Source organism: Eutrigla gurnardus, assembly GCF_963514095.1.
Source record: "Eutrigla gurnardus genome assembly, chromosome: 6".
Lineage (NCBI taxonomy): Eukaryota > Metazoa > Chordata > Actinopteri > Perciformes > Triglidae > Eutrigla > Eutrigla gurnardus.
The window spans coordinates 26880098-26905523 of NC_139920.1; the positions used below are offsets into that span (position 1 = coordinate 26880098).

At 41.6% G+C, this 25426-nt stretch overlaps 2 protein-coding genes across 7 annotated transcripts in view; both read left to right on the forward strand.

Annotated features, from left to right (window-relative positions):
- LOC311014464 (uncharacterized protein) overlaps positions 1-11740 on the forward strand; it is a gene marked incomplete at its 3' end in the record, with an annotated part of 36741 nt that extends 25001 nt beyond the window's left edge. Inside the window, exons 3-5 of the mRNA XM_084011086.1 lie at positions 7389-7693; positions 10578-10657; positions 11678-11740. Coding sequence (XP_083867212.1) covers positions 7389-7693; positions 10578-10657; positions 11678-11740 — 448 coding nt within the window. The remainder of the gene's footprint in view (positions 1-7388; positions 7694-10577; positions 10658-11677) is intronic.
- Positions 11741-14833: 3093 nt separating this feature from the next.
- Positions 14834-25426, forward strand: part of LOC311014878 (voltage-dependent R-type calcium channel subunit alpha-1E-like) — a 45746-nt gene continuing 35153 nt past the window's right edge. For all 6 annotated transcript variants that reach the window (XM_084011779.1, XM_084011778.1, XM_084011781.1 and 3 more), the window contains exons 1-2: positions 14834-14962; positions 15151-15290. In XM_084011779.1, the coding sequence (XP_083867905.1) occupies positions 14870-14962; positions 15151-15290 (233 nt within the window). In that variant the 5' untranslated portion in view covers positions 14834-14869. The remainder of the gene's footprint in view (positions 14963-15150; positions 15291-25426) is intronic.

Below are 25426 nucleotides of genomic sequence, written 5' to 3' on the forward strand. Positions count from 1 at the left end.
TTGATTCCTTCATTAGTTGTTTGACTATGTCTTTCATCACTTGATTGCCTTTTTAATGTTCCCGAGAGTTTTCTGTATCACACAACGTCAAGAACGGGTACTAAAACGTACAATCTTATCATCCAAATGGAAACAAAACTTTATACCAATATTAAAAATATAGGCCCAATTATTTTGGGTTGTAGTTATTTTGGTTTGTTTTGTTTTGTGTACCGAAAGGACAAACAGAAAAAAGAGTAGATTTGGCTTTTATAAAATGTAAATGCTATTTCAGAGGTTTTTCAACCTTATAATTAATAGTAGGAAATGAATACAACTAGGGTAATTTTAACATTAACTTACTGTAGTGTGCTGCCAAAGGCTGCACGACTTCCTGTATGAACAAATCTCCCCAAATCCTTTGGTCAGTGTATGACTAATCCCCTTTCCTCCACATAAAGAGGAGAAATACCCAGCTGTCTGCAACTAAAACAAACTAAAACAAGACTCTTTCTAAATCGAATCACTTAAAAAGCCATATAAATGTCAGGGTTTATGTTTGTCATGTTATCTGCTCCATGATTGCAGTGCACCGTTCACTGACCAACTGTTGCTTAAGACCGCTCCAGACTTACAACATGGCAGAAACCAGCAGCGACATGCTTGCAGACAGAGTCGTTCATCTGAAGACAATGATCATAACTCAGCCCCCCCGTGGGGAACGATGCTTTATATAGCTTATTCCATAAAGTCTAGGGTTATGGCGACAGATTCACAGGGCTGAGAATAGGGGGCATGTCAGTTCAGTTGCTAGGAAACAAGTAGGAGGAAGACAACAGTCGAAGGAAGAAATCTGGGTTGGGTCGAGTGGAGGGGGGTAAGACAGTTGGTGAGATAGAAGAGGGTGAGAGAGAGAGAGAGACGGGCAGAAAAATCGTGCCGCAGGGTAAATGTGTTTTATCAGTTTTCCTTTGGGTGCTGATCAAGGCCGGGAAAGAAAGCAAACAGTGCTGCTATTTCTGTCCAGTGTTAATACAGAGAGGAGACTATTGATTCTGCCAAACCCACTTATAATTATTCCTGTTTCTGTGATCAAAAAACACTTTGCCAATGTAAAGCGCAGAAATTCAAACGGTGGTTCTGTGGTACAGCACATCATTAACACACACACACTCCCAGACGCATGCAAAGACACACACACACACACGCACACACGTCCTCTCATGTTCCAACCATTACCATCTCAATGAAGCTAAATATAGTCCAATCCCCGGCCCCTTCATCTCGCCACATCAATAGGTCTAGCTTTGTCGTCTGTCTGTCCACGCTTGCCCGGAGCTTTTCTGTGTCATGTTGTATTCTGGGGTCCGGCCGATGGCACACTGACCCAGCACAGCAGTTATTTTGGGGGAAATTAATGGGTTTAAGAGGTTTTTTCTTTTTTAAATATATATATTTGTTTCTTTTTTTTGAGAATCAAATGATGAAACATCTCAAATTATATATTTTTGTGTCGTTAAAAGTGTTTAAATTCTTTACTCAAAATGTTCCATCGTCAATCCAACCCCGTTGTCATAGCGATGGCTCAAGCATCATGGTCGTGCTCGTCTCCGACGCTCATTTCTACTGGGCACGTTCAGTTTTTTACATTTGCAAGGATGGTTATGTTTTCACTCGTATTAATTGGTTTGTCAGACATGAGGCGGCGGCGGCGGCGTACATCAGCTGTGCGAACAGACTGTGTGAACAGATTGTTTTTGTGCTGATGCGTTTCTATAAATGTACAGTGATTATTGCGTCTGAAGCCAAATTATGCGAAACCAGACCTGATTTATAGTCCAAGCATATTGGTATCTTCGCCAGATCAAGAAATCAAATTTAAGTTTCATTTAAAATGGTGTCAAATTGTGACACGGGACACACCTGGGCCCAGTGTGCAGCAGGTTACTGCATAAGGCAGAGTATTAGCCAGTCATGGGCAGATCCCTCGTGGCGTTTTGGTTCTTTTTCTCTTACTTTTTACAGTTCAATACCCATGCAGCTCATTTGCACTCACCCACTCCCAACACTACTGACCTTACAGATTCCTCCCAGCTATTTGTTTAACTTGTTATGATTTTATTTTTGCCTTGCATCAAATTAGCAGGGTCTATAGAACGATGACATATCAGATATGCTAATTTATCATTCCGCTTTGTGTTAAAGAGGTGCAAATATAAACAGATACCCAGAGCGACCCTGATTAGGATTAGTGGTTACAGATAGAAGAGTGAAAAAATCGGTGGAGGTCACCCACTCTCTATCTCACCATCTTTTCCAAACTTTTTAAAGTGCAGCTCCCTCCCATGTCTCTGTGGTGCGCCCACTCTTCTGTCACTGGAGTTTCTATGGATTATAAGTTTCTCCTTGTCAGTAGCTGCTTTTGCATCCGTCCCTTGCAAACGGTGTAAAGTGTAGCTATAAATCCAACAGGATGCGTAATGAAACATTAAGGAGAGTGGTGCACATGAGTAATTACACGCAGGTTGTATCTAAGACCGTAATGAATCTGATCTTTCAGGCTGTTGTCTGAAACGAGACACCCTCTGTGTTGTAAATTATGAATAATCGTGAAAGTTAGGATAAATCCAAATGAAAGATAACTGAAGGTTGGGCACATTGAAAGCTTGCTCTGACAAAGGTCTTTGTGAACGAATGCTGAGATAATACATTCGGATCTACAATGCAGACAAGTGTGCATCCAGCACCTTCTTGAGTGCGAAGGTTGTGGACTTAGATGTATTCATTTTCTATGTCACATAATATGTAGTCGTGTTTTTAGACCCAGTGAATCTGCATATGAATCTATACATAACATTTCTCAGAAAAATGTGTCAGGTTTATTGACATTACACCCAGAATCACAGAGAGGGAGTGAGGGGGGCTCACAGTCTGGACCCGGCGGTCTTAAACTGATGTGGGGTGGAAACATTTACTGAACAAATATGAACAGCTTCATTCAACACAATTATAACTGTGACAATGACGATCTGTATAGAGTTTAACAAAAATGCATGAATATCGGCTGAATGAATGTAAAATAATGGTCACATGGTGTGTTTAAATAATGACAGCAGGCTACTCCACTGGACGGTAATATGTAACGAGCAGTGGAATAACTGTAATGAACACATTGGTTTCCCAATGAATATATGATGTATCCTGGCTGTTCCACAGGATAAATCTCCTAACTTATTCCATAACATATACGACATGCTTTCGTGCAGCCGGGTCACGGATAACTTCAGCAAACTTAATCCCTTATCTAGGTGTGCATTAGCCCTCTGCTCTGTTATACCTGCACATGTATAGCCCCTCCTATGGCTGTAAACAAGTGCATTCTCAACACCGATGAAAAAGTGTTGACATGTTTTACTCAGGCAGAGAGACACAGAAAGACGGAGATCAGATAAGAAATATGTCTGCATATTTCTATATATATATATACATATACCGGTATATATATATGTATATATATATGTATTATTCTTTATTCTTTATTTCAAGGATAGCCCCTTGAGATGTACCATCTCATTTTCGAGGGGGTCCATACAATAATTACAAACAAATACAAAGATAATAAAGAGTAAACATAATTTTTAAACACATAAGCACAAGGACAAACACACACACACACACACTTACACACCCACGCACACTCCAACAAAGCTCCCCAAAGCTAGCCCCCCCATCCCCACCCCCTACCAGCCAGTATTACACAGTACGATCAAAAAAATGTGTGTATATATATAAAGCTAAACTAAACTGAATGTGACATTTTTAACATGACTGAGCTCTACAATACCTTAATGTGTCATTTTCTCAATCTATGTTGGATTCCGTTGCAAATATCAAGACAAATCATACAAACTAACCCTCAACAAAACCCAGGAAATGTAAAATCATCAATGGCCATACTTCTGTCAGTTATAGCCCTGTTGAGGAAATAAAAACATTGGCCTTCCTGGTTGTGTCAGTTTGAGATATAATCTATTTGTGGTTTGGTGAGGACAGTATATACACTACACTGTAGCAGAGTGGGATGAGCCGCGTGAAAAGCCATATGAATCCAGAGCGCTGGAGCTTGATGGAAAGATGTTGACAGCAAATGTTCACATATGACAACCAAACATGGGTCCAGTGGATTCACAGATGAGCTTTAACATGACTTTTTTTCTGTTAAGCGGAGAGCCAGATAATGACCGGGGTTTCAGATACGATGCCTGCCAGGTATCTCTGTTCACTCTTTTCTATTTTTGAATTGAAATCTTTGTTCTCGCCTCGGTCTTGTGTCACTACGTCCCATTACCGGAGCAGGGACTGCCAACCTGCTGTCGTGACAGCACAGGTAACCTTGGTAACCCTGTGTTTTCCAGCTAGATTTAAGCAAGCTACACGTCCCTTGCAGCGTGGAGAAAATGTTCCGACATTGACAACATTTCTACGATGTCAAAATGTCTCCTCCAATATTTACTTTCAAAAGTATAGAAGTATAGACGGCACAGGACAGCAGAATATTTCAGGCTTCCTATGGATATCCAGACATCCTGGAAGTCTTTCTGTTTCTTGAGAAAGTTTTTTTTTTTTCGTCAGAAATATCAATTAATCTTTAATTATGCCCCTCTATAAAGGGTTTATACGCTGAAACCGATGATCTTATTAATGGAAGCACTTGAACACCATTTAGGTTGCCAGGTTGTGAAAAATTCTTCTCCACTGTCAAGCTTATCTTCCAGAAAACTCACCAGGATGATGCCTCAATGGACTGTTTGACCAAAAGCTGCATTTTTATGATTATCTGCGTGAGTAAATTGTTTATTAACCATCAATAAAGCCATTATTAACAAGTTATATGCTCTTTATAATGGTATCTTATTAGACATTGCAGTGCTTTTTAATCAAAGCTGGAGTGCTTGGTTGATCTAGCTGAGCCTGCCAGCAAAGGCATTGAAGTCATATCTCAATTGGTATTCAGTCTTTCGAAAAAAAATACAATTTTTAATTACATTAAAAGAAAAAATACTGAGTCAAGGCATCATCTCCAACAAAGAGATATCACCAGCTTGCTTTATGCCTTCTTTCAGGAAAGAACCATGATCCTTCCACCCTAATCATCCCTGTTGATAACACCTAATTACCATAATTCACCCCTCACCTCTCAGCCAAGAGAGCTGTGTCTGCTTCACGCTCTTCCCCTGGCAGACAACAATGCTAGCACTGCTGCACAGAGGAAATAACATTTCTATCACACTTGGCTGAGACCGAAATAACAAAAAGTAAGAAAAAATGTGGCCTTTCAGTCGTTTTTCTTTTCTTTTCTGCCTCGTGGCTGGAGGAGACCATTATAGGACCATTTTGTACATCTCCTCTCACCATTTATAATGAGGAGACGTCAGAAGTCTGTCTGTTATGTGTTCTATTTTTAATTCTGTGTTGGAGCACTAATGAGTCGGAGGCCACACGCCATTGATCACTGCCTCCGTCATACCACTATCACTAAATACCCATCAGTGTCTGTGTCGTGGTTCACACTCCCCTCTTTGACTTCTGCTTCCATCAGCATCACTTTTTTGGGGATTTACTTCCAGCAAAGTATTCTGTATCCTATATGACAATCCATTTGTATTTGTATCCATATTTTTAATGGTTTAGTTATGTTATGATGTGTTCTGTTTTGTCTCACTATCGTGGATGTAACTGTGAAATTATTATTTGATGAATATGATTAGTGTCTAATAAGCCCATGAGGGCTGGGCACCACATGGTGTTTGACACTTAAATAAACCAATCAATCAATCAATCCAGGAAGAATAAAATATACTTTTGATAGGATGAAATCCAACAGAATGTATTTTTTATATTTCTTTCTGTTAAATAGGTGCACAAAATGAAAAGGGTATTTTTCCTTTCAGCTTGACTTTAAAGCAAATTCTCTTAATATCTGCTTGATTTATAGCATTTCTTCTCAGATCTGGCAGATCTAACATTTCACCTACAATCTTCCAACACAAAATTGGTGCCTGATCTATTTCCCCCTCGTTGTCGGGCAAATACCATGCCTCTTGTGGGCAGATAGGGAGTTTTTCCTTATTCGATGGAGGTTCCCGGGGACAGAAGATGTTGTTCGTGCACAGAAAGCCCTAACATTTGTGATTTGTGAGCTATTTCAAACTGAATTGATCACTTCCAGCTAGCACACAGCAGCACAACTCCCTCTCACCATCATGCCTTGCAAATTCTGAACCCTGTAATTACCCAAAGATGCTTGCTGCTGTGTCTTCGCTGGCTCTGTTTTATTTCCCAACAGTTGTTTTCATAGTTGATAGTCCCTGAGGACCATAAGGGGGTGAACAACATCAATTATAACAGCTCTTCCAATGGTAGCCTCCATAGTTGACAGAAAGGAGTGATAAACCATTTTAAAATAATGTTAACAGGTTCACACAATTTAAAATGTTCATTTGAATGGGTTCATTATCTCTACCCATCGGCATCTAATAGTTTCCATTACTACATTGTGACTTTGTTAATTTAACCCTGTCTTTATTGCCTGTGAACACATGGTTTAGTCCCAATCTGCGCGTATTCATGGGTGTGTGGGGTTGAATGGACGTTGTGCACCCATAGGTGCCTGTCGCATTAGGAGACACTGTTGTCTCCTCTACTCCTGCTCTCATTGCGGTGGGGAAGGTAGATGCTTCTCTCACCCACTGCAGACGAGACGAGAACGCCGTTTTTGCGCGTGACGCGTAGTTGAAAGCTTGTTTTTTGTTCGCGTTGTTTTCGTTGGGGAACATGTCGTGGAAAATCCCAAAGTTTTTTCCTCCCCTCCCCGTTCGTTTTACGCACGCAAGAGGATAGTGCTGCTGTGGTAGGTGGTCAACAGAGACGAGGAGACGGGGAGGCTGGAGTGATGTGCTCTGAATCACTCGGAGGACTGTTGCTAGTTTGTTTAAAAATCCATGGATCGACCTGCTCTTCTGCTGCTCCTCGCTCGGGGGACCGGGGATGGCTGAAGACGTGACCTGTTGCAGCTGCTCTTTGAGATATTAGTGTCTGGACGTGAATCAGTGTTAACCCGGCTTCAAGGCGTCGGATTGTTAAATTCAATGACTTGTTTTGGATGCGTGTTTACGCACTTGAAATCGCTGCAATTGACTGGAGGAAAAATCCGCGACTGTTTTTGAACAGATTTTGAAGTTGATCGGTGTTTTTTTCTTTTTTTTTGTGAAATCAAACTGATGATGGACTAAAAGTGGTCCGGATCTCGCCACTCCCGCCCGCCACACCGAGCGCAGCACCGCGCCCTGCTTTCTAGGAGACTATAACCTCCTTTTCCCCCCCTCCTCCCCCGTCTTCCCTCCCGACAGAATGGCCCGCTTTGGAGACGACGTGCCGGGCTTGTTGAGCTCAGGCGATGGAGGGTCCGAGCGCAACCGGAACCGCGATGGCGCGGCCGTGTCCACAGGTGGCATCTCCCCAGCCTTTAAGCAGACCAAAGCGCAGCGCGCCCGCACCATGGCCCTGTACAACCCCATCCCGGTCAGGGAGAACTGCTTCACCGTCAACAGGTCCCTTTTCATCTTCGGCGAGGACAACGTGGTCAGGAAGTACGCCAAGAAAATCACTGAGTGGCCATATCCTTTTATCCTGTTTCATGGAGTAAATGAAGCAGGTATTTAGGTGTGAAATGTGCAAAAACATCCCAGACCAAGGAGTCCAGAGTGAGTGATTAAGGTGGGTAAATGTGTTCCTATTACACAAGATTGAACAATTTCACTAAAAAAAAAACTAATGTTGTTAAAGACCCAGATTTCAGCACCATGGACAGCACACACAGAAATACATAAGAAATGATCAGTTTAGTCTAGGAATTGTTTGAGTAATACATTCATTTTTTGGTTTGTTTAATGGATTAATTCAGTTAAATATAACCCAATACAACAGGGAATTAGGAATTGAGAAAGTAGAGTAGGACATGGAAAAAACAAGCACTGAATCAGATCTCTGTGTACCAGTTGCATTATTTAACTATTTTTATAGGACAGTTTTCCAAAATGATGCGTCAGTTTGACTCAGGTTATTACAATAGTGATATCTAGAGTCTAAAAACTAGTGCAGACATGGAGGAGGTGCCAATGGAAAGTGGATTAGAGGAACACACAGAAGTTTCTCTGTTGACGGAGAATATTTACAGCCATAAACAAAAGGCTATCGAGACCTGCTGTTGCTGCAACACGCAGTCCTGACATCCCTCCTGACGAGTGACGTATATAGTGAATATATCCAGCTCAACTAGAGCAACAGTGATTGGTAAATTAATCAACTAGCCAATTGACAAAATGAATCAGGAACTATTTTAATTATCGATTAATCAATTAATGTTGGTTATTTTTTAAAGCAAAATTTCTCTGGTTCCAAATTCCCCAATATGATAGCTTTCTGCTTATCTCTGTTTTATGTTGATGTAAACTGAATATATCTAAGCTTTGGGCTGTTTATCAGACAACTGAAACTGATTTTAACTAATTCACGTTTGGTCCCCATATTGAGAGCGGTTAAGAGGCAATAGAAATGCTCCCAATCCCATTTGTTGCACTTTTTAAATACGGCTATTAAATCAGAGCGCAGCATTATCCAAATCTCTATTGCGTTCAATGCTTTTTGATTGATTTTTCAGTAACGCTGTTACATTAATTTTTACTACGTTCTCAAACCTAATGACTCGCTCTTCCATTACTTACGGAAAAGGGAGCGGTTATATTATATCCTCTGCCTGTTCCTGAGAAGCACAGCAACACGCAACTGTCCATTGGAGGTGTGTTTGTGCCAGGTGTCCAGGACAGGTGTGGCCTCCTCTTTGCTATTGTTCTGCTCCCTTCGACAAACAGCTTCCTGACTGACTGACTGACTGACTGACTGACTGACTGACGGGGCCCCTGCTGATTATAAAAACCCAGCAAATAGAATGAGTGGGTCTCTGTTGTTGGTTGTTGTTTTCTCTGGGCTTGCCCATTTATTGATGTGATTAAAAATAGACACGGGATGAATTTCAATCAACAGCTGAGGAAAAAAGGGCTGACGTGTGTGTGTGTGTGTGTGTGTGTGTGTGTGTGTGTGTGTGTGTGTGTGTGTGTGTGTGTGTGTGTGTGTGTGTGTGTGTGTGTGTGTGTGTGTGTGTGTGTGTGTGGAGCTGTTTTACTTGTTGGGACTTGCCTTCTTTTGGGGATAACGATGCAGATCACCCATAACGTAAGTCAATACATTGTAGGATGAATGCTTTGATCACGCGGTTCTGATTAGTGTTGAGTTGTGGCTCCAGGAAATGAATGCAAGGCAGTGAATGTCTCCAAAGGTCATGAAAACATGGCTCCGTCTGGATGTTTGTGTTGTTGCATAACAGATATTTTCACCAATAGCGATGCTATAATTGCAACTATGGACACATCTTGTACTCTGTGTCAAGAAGCCAATTTAAATCCCAATATTATGTGTGCTTTAGTGTCCAGAAGGAAGGCAGCCAGACTGAATAACCTCTAGGTTAATGTGCTGTTGTGGAGGGAGTGTCTCATTACATCTAACGAGCTCTACTGTATCTGATTAACAGACATTAACAGGAATTATACATAATGATGTCTGATAGCAGTATGTCGTATGCTATTACGACAAGTCATGACTCACTATTATGGTCGTTTATTGTTTGCTAATATGGTTTTGAAGGGAGTGACGCTGACCTGAGTGTTTCTGGGCGAATATCCACTGTGGCTGTGATGAGTGGCTCTTTCCAATATATGTGACTCATGTCTGGAGTGGGAAAAGTCGAGAACTGTCAACACGCAAGCAAGCGCAAATAAGAATATTGTACATATTGTCATATAAACATCCTAAATAATACACCCTCATGCATTCTTCAGCCCATTTTCCTTAATGTCCAGTGGTTGAAGATCTTTTTGTAAAAGTAATGAACCCTACATGCAAAATCATACCTAGAATTGCAATAATTGATATTCTTTGGCCACTTTGGGGGCAACTTTGAGGAGCAATATCATCTACATGGCTCTGCAAACCCTCCTTTTAAACCTTTTTTAACCTCGGCCCTTACTTTAAACTTATCATAAACCTATATGTATTATTAATCCTAAAAGTCCTTGTCTTTAAATACGTGGAAAACAACCCTAAAGTATCCTCACTTCCCACAAATGTCCTCAAATCGGTCCTCACAGAATTAGAAATACAATACACTCACAATACACGCTCACAATCTCCTAAAGGTCAGCCATGTGTTGGAAAACAACACGCCGCTGTCACCTCATTGTAAGACGCTCTTTTTTCTCTCTGAGTGCTCAATTAACAGCAGATGATCAATTCAGGAAGTATCCAGAGGCATGTTCTCTCTTATACGGTTCTAGTTCACAGGAGTAACATCGGGTTAAATGTGTGTGTACACGCATGTTAGTCTGACTGTACCTGCCTGAGGTTGCAGCGGATGGAAGGCTGACGGAGGCCTGGCAGGGAAGAGGCAGGCTAATTAAGACTACGGCCTCAGTTTGGTGTGGCAGGCCTGGTGAGGACTGACAGATGCTCCTCCTGTCTGATCCCCACTGGGACGCCCTGCAGCGGGAAGTTTCCCATCGAGAAGGTACACCTCTAAATAATTGATAGTTGGATTAAATAGTTTGTTTCATCAGAGCACACAGTGATAAATATGAGCTCGCTGGTTCTCATGCTTTGGGATTTTAAATAGACATTTATTATGACAGGATGTGTCACTGTTCTGACACAGAGGCCTAACCAGGACTGGAAATGCATGGATGGTAATAGCTTAAACCCGAGAAAGACCATTAATTTCCCGCTACAGTGCACCCGAGATGAGAAATGGAAAATTAGCAAGGAAATGACCCTTGTGTGTCCCTTGTGTTGTTATGGTCCTACTCTCATTTAACTCCAATTACACAGTTTTTCCGCTTGTTGCTTACTTTTTTTTTTAAACTTCTTTAATGATTTTTTACAGTGATTATAGTTGGAGAAAATGAGTGTGGCTCAAATCGGCTTACATTAAGTTATAACGACCAATTTACGAAACATCACACAGTTCAACCATTGCTCTTCGGTGTGTATATATATGACTGTGGCTCAGAGTTGACACCCTGCGTTTACACAGGAGGGACTGATCTATGGCTGCATTTATCCTCAGGATCGATTGGCTGGCTCGAGCAGACCACTGAGTGGTTATGGTGTGAAGATAGATTGGGCCGTGTTTGATGCTGCAGCGTATTAAATCCATTCATTTGACAGCATCTTTTTACCCTTATGCATATTTGAATAACAGTTGGTTGTCATCTATCACTTTGTTCAGTCCCCAGGCTTCAAATAGAATTCATTTGAAATCCAAATGGAGGTTCGGCTCCTGGCTTTCCTCTGTGTTTGTATATTTAATGCCGCTCTCTGCCTTTAACGCTCGCTCATACGTGCGCACGACGCTGATAATTCACAGATTTTTTTTTAATAAGCTCAAACGCCTGTAATTCATTTTGATTTCCGTCTCCATGGAATAATAATCACTGGGGTTTGGATCCAATCCGGGCCTGAGCGTATTCACAGATGCACACGGCATCACACTCTTGTCTCTGTGTCTATTTTTACGGGCATGTTTGAGCAGCCGAGGCAGAGCGCCAGCGTCACTGTGACTCACAGGATTGCTCACGAGACGCCTCGCTGCTAAGGCTGGTAGACGAGCCGTGATCGGCGTTACACCGCAGAGCGGCACAGAGGAGGGGAGACGGGTTCTGGTTAAACACACTTGTTGAGCGTCTATTTTAGGGCAAAGTCAACGTTGAAGTTTATTGTATTGCATGGAGAGAATTCATTAAAATCTAGGAGGGGGAGTCAGGAAACTTCTGCTGTTTGGAGGCTCTTGGGCTGCTGTGTTAAAATCACTCATTGTGATGAACCAACAAATAATTATCAACAACTCTGCAGTTCTCATCCTCTCTACAGAGCTCTTTATCATCTTTCAGCTCTGTTTATCTATCTATCTGTCTGTCTATCTGTCTGTCTATCTATCTATCTATCTATCTATCTATCTATCTATCTATCTATCTATCTATCTATCTATCTATCTATCTATCTATCTATCTATCTGTCTGTCTGTCTGTCTGTCTGTCTGTCTGTCTGTCTGTCTGTCTGTCTGTCTATCTAGGAAACATTGGTTAAGGGAACTTGCCTCAACGCAGACATCACTTTTTCCATGCATTACTCTGGAAATGTAAACACTCATATACCTGTTGCTGCTAAATCCAATATATTGCTGTATTGATTAGGTGTAGTTATATAAATATCTATTTTTCCTTAATAAATAAGCGTTTTATGGAAGTAATTGATTCCCTCATTCTGGGAAAGATGACCCGGTGCCGGCTGGGTTTTAGACTTTTGTTTGCTTTATATATATATTCAATATATTGGATATTTATATTGAAAATATATACATTTGGTGGACTCCTCCCTCCCTGAATCAATAGTATAACGTTAACATTTCATTTAGTATTGAAGACCAGAAGTTTTTATGAGAGTACAGATTTGACTTGAATCTGTGAGGTTGCCCAAAACACAACTCATGAGCATGATTCTGCCTCTAGTTGTGCATGATAGTTTAGTTTAGATAGTTTAAAACATCCACTGGTTTTGACCTTTGATACTTTATAAAGACAATACAGGTCAACATTGTTGATTACCCACAATTTCAATGAAAGCAACTATCACAACAACTAAGAAAATGAATTTATATCATGGAAATATCCCAACAAAATGTATGAATGTATCACTTTTAATACTATTTAAAAAATGACCACACATTGAAATATCTAGGACAAGTGGGAAAGATTTTTCCTGCTGATGCCTTCGATAATAATGTCTTTTTAATTTGACTGATGCTGATGTTATAGCTCTTCAACATACATCACATAATGGTTAAAATTAGCCTGATGAAGAGCACAATGCTATAGCATCACTGTGTGTGTGTGTGTGTGTGTGTGTGTGTGTGTGTGTGTGTGTGTGTGTGTGTGTGTGTGTGTGTGTGTGTGTGTGTGTGTGTGTGCGTGTGTGTGTGTGTGTATCCACAGATATAGTTCAGCTGCCCAGTAACCGTCTTGTAGGATTGACTTTTGGCTGAATGAGAAGCCTGTTGCCGTGGATACCTCTCTTTTCCTATCTCCGCTTCGTCCCTTTCCTCCCCCTTCTTACCTCTCTCTTCCTCCCGTATCCCCCCCCCCCCCCCCCCCCCCCCTCCTCCTGTTTGTGTTGTATCTGTTTGAGGGAATGTAGGGCGTGGCGACGTGCTGCCGCTGAGAGCTCTCGCTGAGACTAAAGTCATGCTAGTTATTAAAGGGAAGTGAATCAAAAGATAAAACTTCACGTCTGGAAAACAAACTTGAAAGCAACCCCTCAGCCTGAGACAGGTGTTGTGCAGTTTAACCACTTTTTGCTCTTTTGTTTTCACGCTCAACGTGTACTCGTTGCTGCTGCTGCTGCTGTGGTTTTGTTTTTCCCAAAAAATCTCTCTGCGATAAACTTGGCAATCACTGAGTCAAATGTGTGGCTCGGCCTAGGTTGAAGTTAAAATCCCTGTGAGCTGGTGGGAGTCAGATTATATTTGCTTTGTTTATTTAGCTTCTTCATGTCCCTGACTAACCCTTTCTGGGCGCAACATCAATCTGTCCGGGGTTATTTGGTGCCATTTCCTCCTCCTGTTTAGCAAGCTTCTGACACTCTATACCGCCACCTTCTTCTCCTCCGCTCATCACCCCTCCCCTTATCACTTCTTCATTCTCCCGTTATCATTGCCTCCTTCTTACTTCCGCTCCCCGTCTCCACTCAGCACATTTAAGCTCCCTTCCTTTCCTTCCTACCTCTTCTGCACATAACCAGAAGAATGGGGGCTGCCCACGCGTAGCATTAGATAAAGAGCCAGTTGCTGGCCTCGTTCAACCCCGGAGTGGTTGGTGTTGAACCGACAACCAACACGGGCCCGGTAGAACAGGCAGTAAAGCTTGAAGTCAGTGACCCTGTTTACGGGATCACGTTTCAGGTCCACCCACTCAAACCTCCTTGATAAGCCTTCTGTTGACTCGTGTGTGTGTGTGTGTGTGTGTGTGTGTGTGTGTGTGTGTGTGTGTGTGTGTGTGTGTGTGTGTGTGTGGATGTCAGATAAAGTGTAGCCCGTGTCTGCTTGTGTCTACGGCCCCGAGGCTCATAACATGCAGGTTAATTGTTTTTTGTACTGAGGAATCAACGTTAGCCTGTCTATCTACGCTGACATGACGCTGTAATTGCAGTGCTGCTGGGATTGATTTACTATGATTAACTAAATTATTGTTTGTGTTTTTTCTTTCTGTGATTCAGTATCTAGATGTTAATTTGTTCTCTGTATTGTAAGAGCGCAGGCTTTCTGCGCTCTGTAAAGAAACCACCACCTACATTTCCTGAACTACTATTCTGCTCACATTTGTCTTTTTGACTGCGACCTACAAACCCGTTTAGAGCTTTCTCTGTTTCTGTGAATAAGCCAGAAATACTTACCAGTGCACCATATCTGCGGCTTAAAATAGTCCAGAACAAATGTATTATTTACTCTTTTTTTGTATTATTTGCCATTGCTTACATTGTTTTAGGAAATTAAAGAACCTTTAAGAACATTTTTAATTTAAGATTTTCTTGGATTCATGGGCTAAGAGCCAAATACGGGTTATGAGAGACTGACTAATAAAGGTTCGGTTTAGATCTTTTCAAGGGATTTTACTCAACATTATGTCAGTCAAAGGTTCCTTAACTTCGTCCTTCCACTCTGTTTGAGTACATGATCCTCACCACCATCATCGCCAACTGTATCGTCTTGGCTCTGGAGCAGCACCTTCCTGGAGAGGACAAAACCCCCATGTCCAAGAGGCTGGTGAGAAATCCCCACACGGACACATCTGCACCCACAAACCACACTTCAACCCTTTCTGTCAAGTTTCTGAGATTCAAAGATAAGTCTAGACTCTGATGGAACCTGTAGATCCTCAAAAATCCATACGTGACACCTTCACACGCAGCGCTTCCATCTCCATTGAGCATATCTCTGGTTTTCCCTAACAGGAGAAGACAGAGCCCTACTTCATCGGGATGTTCTGTTTCGAGGCCGGGATAAAGATCATCGCCCTGGGCTTTGTATTTCATAAAGGCTCCTACCTCAGGAATGGATGGAACGTCATGGACTTCATTGTGGTCCTCAGTGGGTGAGTTGAATAGTGTGTGTGTGTGTGTGTGTGTGTGTGTGTGTGTGTGTGTGTGTGTGTGTGTGTGTCTGTGTCTGTGTCTGTGTGTGTGTGTGTGTGTGTGTGTGTGTGTGTGTGTGTGTGTGTGTGTGTGTATTTGGACGTAGGTCTGTGAAATGGGATTAGTGTTGTGAATTTAAAGGGACGGTGAGATTTATTGTGTTAAAAACAGCTGGTGCTCCTGTTAAATCTAATCCTACCAACATATTTAACATACGGAGACTACTGAGAATAAAATCATGTAAAAAAAACAACGGATACTTCAGCCAGTATTGAATACATGCATGATGTGTAGTCAGTTTTACTCATTTATTTTCCTTTTTTTTGTATAATTTAATTATTCAAAACTACTGGGAAACTTCAAATTAGTCCAACTAAACTCCAGAATAAACACTGATAGTTCGCTGTTTGATGATATTAAGATTCTGGACACTTTGACTTGTAATTAACATTTTTCACACAACATTCAAAGTTGAGGCATTACATTGTGGATTTTTTAGCCAAAAGCAGTGTAAATACAAGGGGCACTAAATGTTTTGTTCTATTGTAGAAACATATAAAAGTGTTTTTTACATGGATTAGTAAATATATGTAGAGATTTTGGATAAGGGCAGACGCTACAAGCAGCCGTGGACTCTTCTAAGGTGGTTATAACATGTAACCACTTCACCGTCTCATCAATTACATGGAAGTTAAAGTGTGCTGTGGGGGAAAGGTGTTACATTAAAGGGCATTTTACAGCCGTAACCAGAGAGGGAGGTGCCTCACCCTTAGAGCAAAGAGAGGAAATGTTTTGGATTTCAGCAGATTATCCTCTCTCTCTCTCTCTCTCTCTCTCTCTCTCACACACACACACACACACACACACACACACACACACACACATGAAATATTAATCAATTCACCGCGCAGAAGTACAAAGGGTGGCAGACAGGGTTCTTAGAGAATTCTACATGATTCTGGGTGTTCAATTATGGATGACCCCGTGCTCTGGCTTCTTAACGATACTCCACCCACTGTTGGATGGGTGGAGCGGGTGAAGTTGGGGTGAGAAAGGAGGAGGATACATGAGAGAGGGAAGACATACATAAGAATTGTTGCAGAGAAGGGAGGGGGGTACGTCCAGAGAGCCTCCTGTTGATCCACTTGACGTGTGACGGCAGACCCAACTCCACGCCGTGTTACCATCTGACCAAACAATTAGAAGCTTAATTAAAACACAGTGAAACAGACACATGCTCATGGTTTGTTCTAATCTCCCCTGCCTGAATGAGGACAGAGACAATCACACTTTACCTTCCTGTTAGCAGTGCATATACATCAGGCGGTACTTATTGATGTGTTGGTTTCCCCCGGTACGGTGCGTGCCGAAGCAGAATTCACTTTACTCAATGCGTATTTTTCAAGTGACAGATATTCCTTTTAGCAAACACAAACTCAAAAGGTTCATTGGCAGTTAGATGAAGGCATGTGTTGGGGGTTGATTAAGCTACCGATTGTTACTCAGGTAGCAGACGTGCTCGGTCTGGACGAAATAGCCTTCCAGGTCTCATTTTATTAATATTCAGCCAGATGAATTGAGCCGCAGACAGATCCCTCTTGAAATTATCATTCTAGCCACAGCAAAGACAAATTAATGGAAATGTTCTTGCGGCGGCTCCCTCCCTCCCTCCCTCTTTCTATGAAACACACACACAGACCGTCCAGCACTCACAATCACACGGACACGTTCACTCACCTGCAGGCCATCACTGGAAGTTTGTGATCTTATTAGGGAGTGAATAAAGATTATGAGAACTGCTGATAATATTAGATGATTCGCAGTGCTGTCTATCAGTTAGTAATTCAGAGGCCTCTGCAGACAGGAAGGGTCACAGACTGTTACAATTACAGACACACACACACACGCATCCCAAGCATAATAAAAAAGTATAAGCAGGATTTAAAAGCATAAAGCAATGCATGTAGTTGTTCTTATCCCTGTCTTGTAACACATGACCATATGTTGTGCAGTGAAAATAAATATGAATTAGAATCAGTATACGTTTATCATCAATGTGAAACATTAGAATTGCGTAATTGCATAGAAAATCACCAAGGGGGAGGGGGTATAAGTGTGAGTGAGCGATCACACAGACAAGCTGTTAATTTGATGTCGTTTTGGGGGTATTTTTATGCTTTTTAATATGTATGAGCGTAGAGATAATGTGAGAGGAGAGAGATTGGCCATACATGGAACAAAGATCCCTATCTGCTATTTCAAATAGCATTCAGCTGCATAAGTGTATTGGCCTGGTTGCGCTGTAATATAATTTAATGACGTGCAATTCATGTTGCTGTCAGCGACTGCAGTTCTCCGGTCGTTGTATTACGATCCTACTTTATTACTTATACCTTCAGCTCAACATGACCTGTGGTAAATCCTAACATCTGATATCGTTGGTCTTGTTGACATCGTCAGAGAGATGTTGATTCAACTCACATGACTTCACTGACTCTAATTGAAGGTCTGCATGCTTGATTCATACAACAGGAACTCCACTGTATAGTAGAAATGTTGCCTTTGGAGGCAGAACAGGCGACTGTGAGCTCAGACTGCAAATCGTGTGAGCCTTTCCAGAGCGGTTAACCCTGACTCACCCAATGTTTGAACGCGTGTAATTATGGAAGCATTCGCTAACAGTATCGACACCGGAGGCTGCGATTACCTCAGCGAGCTGCCTCGGTGTTTCAAGATGGCCTGTATTACACACGGAGTGGGTGGACGGTATGGAAAACCAGATGGCGCTTGCTGTTTCCTTAAAGGCTGTTGTCGTGTAGCTGAGGACTGTTGTGACTGAAATTTGAATAGAGGGGCAGTGGGCCATCACACATGCTTCAAGCAGCCTGTTAGACCCACTGAAATGGCAAAAGTTGTGAAGGGAAGTCGGAGATTAAAGGAGGTTGTAACCAGGAAAACACAACAGGAGATAAAACAGAGTAAAGAATAGAGATGAGAGAAGCGATAGAGCTGAAGGCAATGAGAAGGATGCCTCTGTGCGTAATCCTACATGCTAATTGGCACCTTGGCAGTCGCATTCGCTGGCAAGCCCTCCATTAGACTGGCAACACTTGGCAGGGCGACGCCCACCAAGAGATCGTATCACCACTATGTGCCAGACACTTGGAGGGTGATCGGAGAGTTAGCTCAGAGGGAGTCGATGAGAGTAAAGAGGAGGAGACTGGAGGGAAAAAGGATAATTTCAGAGCATTCTGTTTCATCCATTTCTGTTATCCACAGGATCCTGTTATGTCAAGATAATTACCGCCTTTTTTCCTCCTTTACTTTGTTAATTGAAGCTTATTCTGCTATTTAAATCAATTGAATTTCCCCAAAAGTTCAATTCCAGCTCAAGAAAGATCTTTTTCCACAACCGTGGGCCGTCACTGCAAAATGTACAAACTGGAAACTCTGAGATAGATGGACACATACATATACTAGAGTTACTTACATACTTGCTTACTCATTTACTTTCTTATTTACTTACTTACTTACTTACTTACATATTTACTTACTTACTCACTTACTTTCTTATTTACTTACTTACTTACTTACATACTCACGTACTTACTCACTTTCTTTCTTTCTTACTTACTCACTCACTCAATTACTTACTTTCTTACTCACTTACTTACTTGCGTACTTACTCACTCACTCACTCAATTACTTACTTTCTTACTCACTTACTTACTTACGTACTCACTCACTCACTCAATTACTTACTTTCTTGCGTACTTACTCACTCACTCACTTACTTACTTGCGTACTTACTCACTCACTCACTCACTCACTCACTTACTTACTTGCGTACTTACTCACTCACTCACTCTCTTACTTACTCACTTACTTACTTACTTACTCACTCACTCAATTACTTACTTTCTTGCGTACTTACTCACTCACTCACTTACTTACTTGCGTACTTACTCACTCACTCACTCACTTACTTACTTACTTACTCACTCACTCACTTACTTGCGTACTTACTCACTCACTCACTTCCTTCCTTGTCCCGTGGGGAAATTGGGGAAATGTTGCTTGGCATTTACAAGCCTTCAACACATTTGGGCTCCTGAGCGAACAGAAAACATTAAGAATACAGAAAAAGAAAGTGCAGGGAAAACAAATCTAATCACACGACCTGAAGAATCAATCAGTCGGTGGTTTTTCTACCCCAGGACATCCTCTTTCCTTCAGACAACTAAGTTGTCGAGCTGTGAACATATTGAAAGCTTGAAACCTCAATCTGTCTGATGCGTGTGTGTCTGTGTGTGTGTGTGTGTGTGTGTGTATGTGTGTGTGTGTGTGTATGTGTGTGTGTGTGTGTGTGTGTGTGTGTGTGTGTGTGTGTGAATACGTGCGTCGGCTCATTCATGTGTATGAACCAAATGTGCCACGACTGCACGTCTTTTCTCCAACAACACCGTCTGTCTGTTTGGCAGTCATACATCTGGTAGAACTATCTGGCTATCTCATACTGAACACACACACACACACACACACACACTCACACACACACTCACACAAACACACACACACACACACACACACACACAGACTTGTCCTCTCGCATCTCATTTTCCATCTGTTGTCTGATCGATTGATGAGTTCAGACACAGCATGGGGTGGATATGTCCCCCTGAGCTGTTACCGTGGTGATTGAGGACCCCACTCCAGGTCAGGCTGTCACTTGCTCCGGTCCTGCTGCTTCTCCGGTCAATGCCTCTACAATTAGACCAGACCAGGATAGATTTGTCTTTTCTTATAGCCTGAGAAATGTGCTTATAAAATGTTTTCCCCCGGTGTGTGTGTGTGTGTGTGTGTGTGTGTGTGTGTGTGTGTGTGTTTGTGTGTGTGTGTGTCTGTTGTCTGTGACAGTTACTTTCACTTTTCAACAAACCTGAAACATGAATATGTAAGTGGATAAAATGAGTGCGTGTCGCTCGTGACGTCCAAATGACATCCTCAGAGTAAAAGTGGTGTTTTAGCTGTGATCCTGAATTAATTGAGTGAATAATGATGACAGTGTGAATTGACGGTCTAACACGCTCACTCTCTGCTTCTTGCCATTACATAGAGGCTGAGTGAGCCTGAAACAAAGACTACGTCGAGGGCCTTTTATGCAGGCTAGTCTGACATCCGATCAGAGAATATGAGGTGCTATACGATGAAAGCGGTCCTGATGTCAACAGGCAATCACTTCAAATGAAATTCACTTCACTTACTGTTGAAAATTACAAAAGCTGGGTTTCACAGGATACATCTCTCGATTATGAAGTGGCAGTTTGTCTTTACAAATTGGATTTCAACCAGACAAGCCTTTTATGAGTTTAGTCTGACATTTGTTCCTGAAGACGCTCCGCTTGAAAGCCTCACCACACACAGAGGACACCGTCTTCCCGCAACTTGATTTACTGTTGAATCTGCTCAGACGGAATTCACAATGAAATTACACGTTTGAGAGACCGACGGAGACGGAGGCGCAGCAGGTATCGGCGCCGGGCGGGCCGAGACGGAGTTGTAAAGTCCTTTTTGACTTCACTGAGACACGCTGACATCTGACAGCTCACAGTTCATATCCCGTGATGCATATCGTTGTGATTTCTAGAGATGTTGTGCAGTGAAACATGTGGTATGCAAGTCGTGGCCAGTGGGCCAAGTCCGGCCGCTTGAGCTAAACTCTCTGTCCGTTAGACCTTTAAAATGGCAGTGAGACATTTTGGAAAATTAAGACAGCAGTTGCTAAGCAACAAGAGGAAGTTATTGGCCCTAGCCAAGAAACAGCCCAGCACATAAACCCCCCCTATAAAGCAGTGAATTATCATTTTTATACTAACAAACAAGATATAGCATCTCTATTAGTGAGCTTGAGAGGTGCCTGTTGGCGTTGGACATAAAGTTTCTAGTCTTTGAGCTGAGCTATGCTGACTGCTGGCTCCTGCTTCATATTTAAAATAAAGTAATTTCAATCCAACTTAATCTAATCAATCTAACTCGCAGCAAAAAACAGTGAATTTTCTCAGCCTTTTCCTTTAACATGATTTTCATAAATCCGAATACAAACAACCTACTAACATCTATTAATAATCAAATAATGTGAAAACTCCTACTGTGTCTTTTTTCTTTTCTTTTCTTTTTAATTGGCTTCCTCATTTACCATGAATGTGACAACTTTGTTGTTAAATCAAGTTAAAACAGCACCATGCAAATACATTTTTACCAGAAGCTGATAGAATCATTAATTAAACATTTTAGGAAGACTTGTTTTTATTGGTCAATTATATATCAGTTAATTGGGATCCTTTTATAGCTGCTCTCAAAACGGCTGTGTTCTTTTCTAAAATTTGCAATTGTTGCAACAAAGGCCAAACCGTTTCTCTCCATCTACTGTTTCATTCAAAATCACTTTTTTTTCTAGATTAAAAGCCCTGAGGGGTGCAGTATTTATATGGCAGTGGGTTTTTGTTGTAACCAGCATCAGATGTCTTCTGATGAGGCGCCGCGATCAGCCATCAGTGTTGCTGGCAGGAGAAAAGTGTGTTGTCTGTTACAGCCACAGTTGCTCTATAAAAATGTTCAGTTGTTGTTGTTTTTTTAGTCTCAAGCTGAGCTAATGTGGAGAAATAGTTTTTGGACGTTGTACTATACTAGCTAACACCCGTGTCTCTGCTCTTTATGGATTTGGGCTGAGGATGTTGAGAATTGTTGGAGCTATTGCTTTCGACTGGCAGCTAGATTGAACGGTCCAGAGGGGAGGGATGTTAACTCTGCTAGAGAACATTTCAAGACACTGTAGGTAGTTTGAAACATCTCCAGAGTACAGTGGTCCAGTGTGCACAGACAAGGAAGGAGGAACAATTTGAATGCTGGTCTTTTACTTTTAATAAATTATTCTTCGACATTGTGTTATTGCTCATTTTCTTTTGTGAAAAGTCTGGAAACCTCTTGGAACCACTGATGGCTGAGATCTGAAAACCTGAAAACTGAAAAAATCAGTATCTGATCAGAATTCTTTATTTTCTGTTGCATTGCAGGATTTAATATGCATAATTATTTTGGATTACATTTGTCTTTCTAAATCAGCCGTGCCTGTGATAGAGTTTATTAACATAAACATAATAAGCCAGTTTGATTCTAATAGAGTTTCCTATTCTCTCATTGATTTTGCATGCTGTGAACCTTTGAGACCTAGAAAGAGTTGCCACTGGCTCATCTCTGCGCTGTGCTGCATCACATTTCTCACTCACTCGCTCTTGTTTTTATCTTTCAACCTCTCTCTCTCGCTCTCTTTCAACAGATGGCTAATAAATCGTTTACCCAAATCAATTATTCATTCTTGCCAAAGAGCAAACATTTACCTAACACATAAACCAATACAGGGCGATGCTCACCTGATTCACATAAAGCCAGACCAGTATCTCAGGCGGTCGATGTAAGGAGCGCTAACATTTGATCTTGCATAACAACTTGAACGTCTTGTGTGTGAATGTAGAGGGTTCAGTGTGTGTGTGTGTGTGTGTGTGTGTGTGTGTGTGTGTGTGTGTTTCAGTGAGAGAGTAAAAAGGATGAGGGGGGAGTTAAAAATGACGGAGCACACTGTAGGAGGCAGAGAGGCTTATATTAAGTAAACCAACCCGAGCAGCACTGTAGGAGTTGCTCCACACAATTCCTTATTCTGTCAAGGCAATCTGCTGTACACACACACACACACACACACACACACACACACACACACACACACACACACACACACACACACACACACACCACTCACTGAGGGAAGATCAGCTGCCCTAAACAAACTTTATCAATGCTCAAAACTCAAATGTTGTTGAATCAAATTGGAATAATTTTAGGAAAAGAAATCTCCAAATCTTCAAAAAGTAGTACATGTTCACTACCACAATATTGTCTTATAAATATCACTGCAGTCAGGTGCGCGGCCTATATCACATTAGTTAGCAGCTTGACAGTGACACGGAGAATAAGTCACAACGTTATCAGGATCACGGCACGGCGGTTGTCACAACAGATTTGTCAGGAAGCAGCAAGCTGTCACTTCTGCAGGGCATGTCGTTGTCTCTCACTTATCCTGGCTGACATCTCTGACTCGTCCACTGCACTGGGATTCTCACATAACGCCTGCAGGTATATGTGCAGGTCAGAAAAAAAAAGAGGATTTTCGCAGTGACTAAAAATGACTTTAGATTAACTTGTAGTTGCACCAGGCGCCTGTCAGATGCGTGTTGGCTCTGGGATCAGTTAAGACTGCCGGGGTTCAACCATCAGGCCCAAACTTTAACATTTTATCAGTTTAGTCGGGAGGAGATGTGGAATCTGTTGGGAATTATGAAAGGATTGCTTCTGAAATGTATTTTAATGAACCACTCTTCTTTTGGTGCATACCACCATCCTGGCCAGTTCTTTATAGATAAAATTGTATTTATCACCACATGAGTGATTCTGTTTCAATCATAAAAAAGCCCTAACCTAATAAAAACAGCAGATGAATTGTCCTACATTAGGGAGAAGGGAATCTACAGGGAGGAAATAAACTGTCTGCCAAAATCTTTTCATTTGCGCCAAAGCGACCATGTGTTGTCCTTCCCTTGGCTGGTTTACATCTGCCAGTTTCTGTGGCCAACCTTCACCTTCCTCATCTCGGTCATATAAAGGGTGCCAATGTCCAGACGGCAGAAGTGTGAAGCATAGCTGTCATAACGATAATTGGAAGGCACGGTAGTGGAGGGAAGTGTAGGTTCCTGGCTACTTCTGCAATATATTCATATAAAAATGAGATATTTCTAACGTCTGCCCGGACTGTGTATGTAAATTAGTTTCTCTTCTTTGATAGAGAATGTCCAATTCCTGATTAAAACGGCCTTTAAGAGGATTTGTTAACCAATCAATAACAAATCAATCAGCAGGTAGCGGGTAAACACTTGTATTTATTTTAGTGAGAGAGACTCAAAACCAAGGACCAACTGAAAGAGGAGAGGAGAGTTCAGAGAAGACTTTCGTGTTGAAAATTGGCAATCAGACCACACCAGGTACATGAGTGTGTGTGTGTATATATATATATATATATATATATATATATATATATATATATATATAATGAGCTGTTGTATTGTTAATATGTATATTTGTGACTTACAGACAGTGAAACAATCCAGTTGACTCTAATATTAATTCACTGTCCTCTTCAGCACCATGGACAGCTCTGAGAAAATGCACATGTATATGTGCTTCACTATAATATGGGCAAAGTTACAGTAATTAAACAATTAAAGTTTACATATTAGTGTCTCTAGTGTCAGGACATGGAAAAATTAATATTGTTTGCACATATTTCACTATACATCTTCACATACAGAGGATATCTTTGCATTTAGCAGATCAAGGCAGTGTGTTTCTAGTGTGTATTTACGACAGCAGCCCAGGACACACACACACATAGATATGCATGCATAGACACACACACATAGATATGCATGCATAGACACACACAGCATCTTGGCTTTAACAAGATGACAAACAAAACTCCCCTTTTACATGATTTTCTGTCTGAACTTCTGCAAACAGTCATTATTGGAAGCCGGGACCCAGGACAGCCATGAATAACAGTGGACTAAATGAGGAGGCCATTTTTAGACACTCCATCCCTTCGTCTCCATAACAACTAAAGAGCAGCCAGGACTGACTAATGGGCTGAAGAAAGATTGAAAGATGGGGGGTAGAGGATGAAATGACAGAGGTGGCAAGAGGCAGCATGAGTGGCGTGAAAGGAGGCAAGGAGAATAAGTACAAAGACAGAGTGTTGAGGGTGAAAAAGGAAAGGCTAGAAAAAAAACCAAAGGGGAATAGTTAGAGGTGGGAAACTCACAGAGATAATTCTATTTCTGTATTTGTGTGGATGATGGTGAGCTATATTAGTCTTTCTCTCACCTTATCCTATCTTCCTTTCTCCCTCTCTTTTTTTTCTATCTTCCGTTAATTAAATCAGATGACGCTCTGTGTGTCTTCACACTGTAGATGGGACTAATTCTCAGCACCG